This window comes from Macaca mulatta, chromosome 3, assembly GCF_049350105.2.
Source record: "Macaca mulatta isolate MMU2019108-1 chromosome 3, T2T-MMU8v2.0, whole genome shotgun sequence".
Classification (NCBI taxonomy): Eukaryota; Metazoa; Chordata; class Mammalia; order Primates; family Cercopithecidae; genus Macaca; species Macaca mulatta.
The window spans coordinates 183306153-183313651 of record NC_133408.1 but is presented as its reverse complement, the minus strand read 5'-3'; the positions used below and the strand labels follow the sequence as shown (position 1 = coordinate 183313651).

Below are 7499 nucleotides of genomic sequence, written 5' to 3'. Positions count from 1 at the left end.
CCTATGGCGATAACTTCACGGAGACTTGTGTGGCTGGAGTTTTGCTTTATTGAAGTTGAACGGTTGGGGCCAGGCTGTGGAGGAGACTGAGAGCGCGACAAGGTGCTGGACAGATACCCGCGCGGGGAAGGAAGGCTGGCTTAGGAGGGGGCGTCAGCTATGGTTTAGCAGCTTCCTGCGACCGAAACCTACATCACAGCCGCAGCACACAATTCCAGGAAACCTGGTGCTCAATATTGGGATCTCAGGAATCCGGACCGGCGGCTGGGGTGAAAGTCTAGCGGTCAGAGCGCAGGAGTGAGGAAGAAGCTATTAGAGACGCTTCGCAAGTGGCCCCGGGGCTTCATATGGATGATTCAAGAGGGAATCTCCTGGCCAGAAAGCTCACATGTTTCACTCTTTCTGGCCTTCATACCCACCCTCCACCTAGGGCCACTGACTCCACTGTTTTCAAATACATTGGGGACCCTGCACTGGGGAATGCTCTCTAGCACCTGGGCAGGAGAGGCACAGACACTGCTACCCATGCGGAGCAAGGATCACCAGAGCGTTGACTGAGTTTGCTCGTCCAGGAGGCTGGGGACATGCGTGCCCATGCTCAGCCCACCCCCTCTGTAGACACAATTGGTCCCCCATTCTGTTTATAGGAAGTCTTCCACCCTGCACCAGCAGCTGTCCCTAGACAGGGATTGGGAGACATGCACGTGGCTTGGCTTCCTATTATCTTGTGTTGAAAACACAATAGGCTTTGGGATGAGGAGTTAATGTTATTTACTAGCAGTGTACCCTCGTGCACGTTATCAAACTCCTCTGACTCTTGGAATCCTCATTTTTCAATAATAACTCACAAAGCTGGCAAGCCTAAGGGATCTAACAGCTCGAACAGCGCCTGGAACAGAAGCAATAGCCGTCACTCAGAGGTTACGTCTTCCTTCTCCACCTTCTCTGGATCACCTCCCTACCTCATCCTCAATTTAACGCTGGAAATATTGGATATGGGGTAGGTCACCAAATGTTGCCAGAAGACTCAAATTATGCCACCCACATTTCAGCTGGGAAGGGCTTACCGTGGCCTGACTTTCCTCAGGGTCCAAGTCCCCATTTATGATATTCAGCCAGAAACACTGTTTCTGACACATAGTAGGCACTGGAAAATGTTGGTCAAATGAACGAGGTCTGGTGTGGAGAGAAGAGAAATCTTGGGAGAGTCGTTTAAGGGGGTGCCCAGTTGTCTTCACAAAAAACACTATCATCATCAGGTTGACCAAAGCAGACATCATAGGCAGGGGGTGGAGTCAGGGGCTCTAATCTGGGGAGTGCCCCCAAGCTCTGCAGATCAGGAGCAGTGGACACAGCCCGTGGTCCCCGAAGCCGAAGGCTGATTGGAGTTCTTTCAGGGCTTCCTTCCTGGGCCATAGTCTCTGAGGCCATTCGCCTCTGTTCCAGTCCGGCTCTCCTGGACCCCTCTGGATGGCTAGGTTGTTCATCCTCAGGTGCTGGGAGTATCACAGCAGTGCTGTAGGGGGGTGGTTGGTCCAACTCTTGGGGGCGGCTCTGGGATTCCAGTCCCACCACGGCCTCTTCATAGGCTGGCACTTCAAAGGCTTCATTGTCCCTGAGGGAAGAGAAATAAGGCCATTGGTGGCTTCCATGAAAGAAGCCCTTTTTCCCTTTTTTTTGTCTGCTACGGGCAAAAGATCCTGTGTTGGCCTCTGACCCCTCCTCCCGCTGATGCCAGTGACAGAGGAAACCAGAGACTCTATGCCTCAGAGACTACAGGGAGAGAGGGAGGGAGGATGGGCCCAAGGTGTATTCCTCTCCTGATGCCCACCCCTTAACTCACCGTGCATTGCCTGAGGGCCCTGGGCTCTCAGTCTGCATTGATTGGAGCTGGGACCGAAGCCCGCATTCCAGAAACCGGACCAGGAGATAGGCAAACAAGAAGAAGCCACCCAATGTGAGAAAGAAATAAGCAACAGGGGTGATGTCCGTCTTTATGCCCAGCAAAGCCAGCCCCAGTAGGAAGGAGGCGCAGCACAGGAGGAGAAGCGGCTTCTCCAGTCTCCCCAATAAGTACATTGGCACCATGGCCCCTCCCCAGGCTCCTGCAAAAAGACACATAGCTATTGTGTCTACACTAGCAATTGGTGTCATGGCTGTGTCAGATACCAAAGTAACCATATGATATTTCCTTGTTTGGTTTCTAGGTTCTTCAATCTCAAATCAAATAATCTGTGGAGTCCCCTCCAGCTCTGAAATTCTCTCTAGGTCTTGGCGTGTGTGGAATAGCCAGGAAACCAGCCCAGGAGCCTTGACTCTCAGCCATTCTGTAAGTTGACTGTGTCATGGCTCTGTCTTCTTTACTTTATCCTTCCCTGTAGTCTCCCTTCCAGCTCTGTCCCTCACCACCATCCAGGATCCGGTCCTGGGCACGCCTTGCCTGGGACTTCAGTGCACACTGGCATCTCTGGAATTCAGGTGGTGGGGCAGGCCCTGCCCTTCCTCTGTTATTGCTCCTGGATCTCCACCCCCAACCTCCCCAGCCAGAGGCCCTCAATCCAGCCCTGTTAGAGAAGGGGGGAGGGACCCCCACTTACCCTGTCTGACTCTGTCTTTTCCTTTCCTCCGGTGTCAGCCCATGCTCCAGGTGGAGGGAGAAAGTGCACACAGGCGCACCACAGCCACAGGGACACGACTGCTTGAGAAACAATTGTACAGGCAAAGGCCCAGCACAGTGGCCAGAGACCCTGATAACTCCTGTCCTCTTCTAGATAGACCCCACATCTGCCAGGGCCTTCCTCTACCCTCTGCTGATCCTAACTCGTTAAACTCAGTTTGCAAGTTTCCTGCCAGGAATTAGCCCAGTGGCTGGGAGGCGGTGGGCAGGGGAACCCTTTTTCCTTGTAACAGCAACAACCCGAGGCAGCCCATACCCCCAAAACAGCCTGTCAGAAGTTGCCAGCGCTCTGTGTAGCAAGGAATTGCAGATTCCCTCCTCACACCTTGGTCCCAATCCCATGACCCTCCCGACCCTCACACTCACACCTGTCTCAGGAGTTCGTCGCTCACCTGTCTCCACAGACTGCAGAAAGTAGATGGGGTGGGGGTGGGGGGAAGGGCCGGAGCGGGTAGGTGGAGCCCACTGGCCCCACCCTCTTTTTCTTTTCCAATCCCTCTGTTCTGGCCCAGTCAGTCTCCGCCCCTTTTCTCCCTAAGGCTGACTTCCAACTGCTGCACCTTGATTTGTTCTGGTTTTTACTCTCTCCACCCACCCCTACTGAGCCCTAATGAGAGTGCACCCCTTACTCCCAATGATCTTTGTACTTAGGACCAGAGTTAGCATTAACCTTTCCCTCTCAGCGCATATTGTATGTTAATTACAGCCCTGGGCAGTTTGCCTTCTATTTGATAATTTACCTTGTGCCTCTCTCCCAAGTGACTGGAAGCAGAGACCTCGGCTTCTTTAATCTCTGTAGATCAGCACACAGTGCATTGCACACAGGAAGCAATGCTGTGGGCATGGAATGGTGTGTCCTGCTTCCATTGCCCAAGTGCTATTTTTGTGGACTCCCCATTTTCTGCAGACCTGTGAGAAGTGTTTGTGTGTATACTTCTTGACCCAGTTAACTCCTGAGTCTTCAAGATCCTCCTCCGAGGTGATGCCGCTTTGGAGCCTGTTCCAGTGTATCCACACTGTTCCTTCCTAAATCTGTTCCACCATTTACCTGGTTATGTAGCATTTTTCTGTTTACTGATTTTCCTTCCACTGTGAGTTTCTCAAGGTGCGTGATTAGTTTTAATCATCTCTGAATCCTGGAACTAACATGGTCCTGACACGTGGTGGGGCACTGACTAGAAGGCTCCCCTCTCACCAGGCCTCACCACACCTGTGAAGATCCAGGAGCCATTCTTTTCAGTTGTGGGTCAGGCAGTTAAGTCTGAGTACGGGAGGTGCTTGGAGGTAGAGGGTGGGTAGAATCATACTTTGTTCTTGAGCCAGAGGGTGAACAAGACTGGGCCCCGTTCCTTCAGAGGGTGACCAGCAGACAGAGCGAGGGGAGCTGCAGACCATGGGCACAAATCCAATCTAGGCTTCCCAGGGATAGCTGGGGTGGGGGAGCATAGCAGAGAGGGTGTGTGTGTGTATATATGTGTGTGTGTGAGAGAGAGAGACAGTATGAGAATAAGGATAACTGTGTCTGTAGTGGTTGGTATATATATGTGGGCACTGGTGGGATATTGAAGATTCTCTGTCCCATAGCCCCAGATCGATAGCAGAGAGAGGAAGGAGACATAACAGGAAGGCTGTGGGAGTCTAAATGAGGTGTGCCTCTATGTAAAGTAGGCACGGAAGTGAGAGGGAGCTGATTGTTGTTCTGTTTCAGCCAATTTCCTCACTGTTCTGCTCATAAGGGGAAAGTACGGCTGGAATCAGGACTTCAGTCTACAGTTAACATATGAATAGAAGGAAATTGGCCAAGGGTCATTGGTGTGTGTGATAGGAAAGGGGAGTTTGTTAAGGAGTGAGTTGTGGGGATGGGAAGGTGTAGGCTAAGTCGCACGGGGCCAAAGGGTATGGGCCTGAGGTTTAAGGGGAGAGTCTGGGAGAGTCTGGACCTTTGTAGCTTAAGTCTCTTGGTTGCCTGAAGGAGAGTGCAATAGATAAGAACTGGACCCCAACTGGAGAGGCTAGACTGCTGACTGGCTGTGCCGTTCATACAGTCTCAATTCCAGTAATGTAAAATCAAGTTTTAAAAAATTGCATTTGTTAAAAAATAAACATGACAATATTTAAAAGCTAAAGAAAAATAATCATCTACTGTTGTGGGAAGTCAGGGACCCTGAATGGAGGGATCGGCTGAAGCCGCAGCAGAAGAACATAAATTGTGAAGATTTCATGGACATTTATTAGTTTCTCAAATTAACACTTTTATAATTCTTATACCTGTCTTTACTGCAATCTCTGAGCATAAATTGTGAAGATTTCATGGACACTTATCACTTCCTCAATCAATACACTTGTGATTTCCTATGCCTGTCTTTAATCTCTTAATCCCGTCATCTTCTTTGTAAGCTGAGGAGGATGAATGTTGCCTCAGGACCCTGTGATGATTGTGTCAACTGCACAAATTGTTTGTAGAGCATGTGTGTTTGAACAATATGAAATCTGGGCATCTTGAAAAAAGAACAGGATAACAGCGATGTTCAGGGAACAAAGGAGGTAACTTTGAACTGGCTGCCAGTGAGCCGGACAGAACAGAGCCATATTTCTCCTCTTTCAAAAGCAAATAGGAGAAATATCACTGAATTCTTTTTCTCAGCAAGGAACATCCCTGAGAAAGAGAATGGGCCCCTGAGGGCAGGCCTATGAACGGCCCCCTTGGAAGCGTGCTGTCTTTCATGGTCGAAGCCGAAGGGATGAGATAAGCCCCGGTCTCCTGTAGCACTCCCAGGCTTATTAGGACAAGGAAATTCCCGCCTAATAAATTTTGGTCAGACAGGTTGTCTGCTCTCAAACCCTGTTTTCTGATAAGATGTTATCAATGACAATGCGTGCCCGAAACTTCATTAGCAATTTTAATTTCATCCCATCTGGTGATCCTGTGATCTCGCCCTGCCTCCATTTGCTTTGTGATATTTTATTACCTTGTGAAGCATGTGATCTCTGAACCACACCCTATTCATGCACTCCCTCCCCTTTTGAAAATTGCTAATAAAAACTTGCTGGTTTTATGACTCGGAGAACATCACGAATCCTGCTGACATGTGATATCTCCCCCAGACACCCAGCTTTAAATTTCTCTCTTGTGCTCTTTCCCTTTATTTCTCAAACCAGCTGAGACACTTAGGAAATAGAAAAGAACCCACATAACCATCGGGAGCGGGTTCTCCCGATAGTCTACCATCTCATTATCCTAACACAGCCATTTAAAATGTTTATATAGTTCTTCCAGACTGTTCACATGCAAACCAGAATATACTAACCACTTTGTATCTTTAAAAAGTTTTATACTTTATATTGTTTATATTTCACCTTGATAAAGACTTTATTGTAGTAATTTCAAACAGCCATGTAATATTTTATTCAATCAATATGCCATAATTTGATTAATATGCCCTCATGATACATTGCTCAATAACACTGAGCCTATTTCACTCTATATTTTTGGCCATTAAAAATAATGCAGGTTTCCGGGCGCGGTGGTTCATGCCCGTAATCCCAGTACTTTGGGAGGCCGAGGCGGATGATCACGAGGTCAGGAGTTCAAGACCAGCCTGGCCAACATGGTGAAACCCCGTCTCTACTAAAAATACAAAAATTAGCTGGGCATGGAGGTGCATGCCTGTAATCCCAGCTACTCGGGAGGCTGAGGCAGGAGAATTGCTTGAGCCGGGACCCGGGAGGTGGAGGTTGTGGTGAGCCGAGGTCACGCCATTGCACTCCAGCCTGGGCAACAAGAGTGAAACTATGTCTCAAAATAATAATAATAATAATAATGCAGACTGGGCACCATGGCTCATGCCTGTAATCCCAACACTTTGGGAGGCCAAGGTGGGTGGATTGCTTGAGCATGGGAGTTTGAGACCAGCCTGGGCAACATGACGAAACCATGCCCCTCCAAAAAAAAAATACAAAAATTAGCTGGGTGTGGTGGCATGCGCCTATAGTTCCAGCTACTCAGGAGACTGAAGTGGGAGGACTGCTTGAGCCCTGGAGGTTGAGGCTGCAGTGAGCTGTGATCATGCCAAAAAAATACAAAAATCAGCTGGGGGTGGTGGTGCACACCTATAGTTCCAGTTACACAGGAGGCTGAGGTGGGTGGATTGCTTGAGTTATGGAGGTCGAGGCTTCAGTGAGCTGTGATCATGCCACTGCATTCCAGCCTGTCTGCATTCCAGACCCTGTCTCAAAAATTAGTATAATAATAATAATGTAATGCAAGAAAGTAGATTAGAAGTTGCTAGGGGTGGGGAGACAGAGGGAGAAATGGAGAGTAACTGCAAATCAGTTTCATATTGGGGTGGTGAAAATTTCTAAAATTACATAATGGTGATGCTTGCACAAGTCTGAATGATTCTTAAAAAAAAAAAACCCACTGCATTGTACACTTTAAAAGGATGAATTGGCCGGGCGTGGTAGCTCACGCCTGTAATCCCAGCACTTTGGGAGGCCGAGGCGGGCAGATCACAAGGTCAGGAGTTTGAGACTAGCGTGGTGAAACCCCATCTCTACTAAAAATACAAAAATTAGCCGGGCGTGGTGGCAGGTGCCTGTAGTCCCAGTTACTCGGGAGGCTGAGACAGGAGAATGGCATGAACCCAGGGAGGCAGAGCTTGCAGTGAGCTGAGTTCATGCCACTGCACTCCAGCCTGGGCAACAGACTGAGACTCCACCTCAAAAAAAAAAAAAAAAAGATGAATTATACCTTTGTCAATCAAGGAAAATGACTGAGGCAAGTCTCAATCATTTTTGGAGGTTTATTTGCCAAAGTTAAGGA

The 7499-nt window shown here is 48.8% G+C and overlaps 1 protein-coding gene across 3 annotated transcripts; it reads right to left on the bottom strand.

The window, feature by feature from the left end:
- Positions 1-30: 30 nt before the first annotated feature.
- Positions 31-3250, bottom strand: TMEM139 (transmembrane protein 139). Of its 3 annotated transcripts, none has more exons than XM_015135126.3 (4): positions 3070-3250; positions 2598-2695; positions 1844-2105; positions 31-1615 (listed from the first exon to the last, which is right to left on the bottom strand). In XM_015135126.3, the coding sequence occupies exons 3-4, from the start codon at positions 2086-2088 to the stop codon at positions 1213-1215; spliced, it is 648 nt and encodes a 215-aa protein (XP_014990612.3). In that variant the 5' UTR covers positions 2089-2105; positions 2598-2695; positions 3070-3250; the 3' UTR covers positions 31-1212. The 3 variants fall into 3 exon arrangements, with proteins under 3 accessions (XP_014990612.3, XP_077853733.1, XP_014990611.3); XM_077997607.1 differs by having other exon boundaries at positions 3044-3126; XM_015135125.3 differs by lacking the exons at positions 2598-2695; positions 3070-3250 and having other exon boundaries at positions 1844-2316.
- Between the last annotated feature and the right edge of the window lie 4249 nt (positions 3251-7499).

Bases quoted from the DNA above. Each gene is read 5' to 3' on its own strand.
- TMEM139 (XM_015135125.3), bottom strand. From the start codon at position 2,181: ATGGTTACTTTGGTATCTGACACAGCCATGACACCAATTGCTAGTGTA. The intron at 1,616-1,843 runs GTGAGTTAAGGG...CTCTTCCCTCAG, and splicing joins GGGCCCTCAGGCAATGCACG to GGACAATGAAGCCTTTGAAG.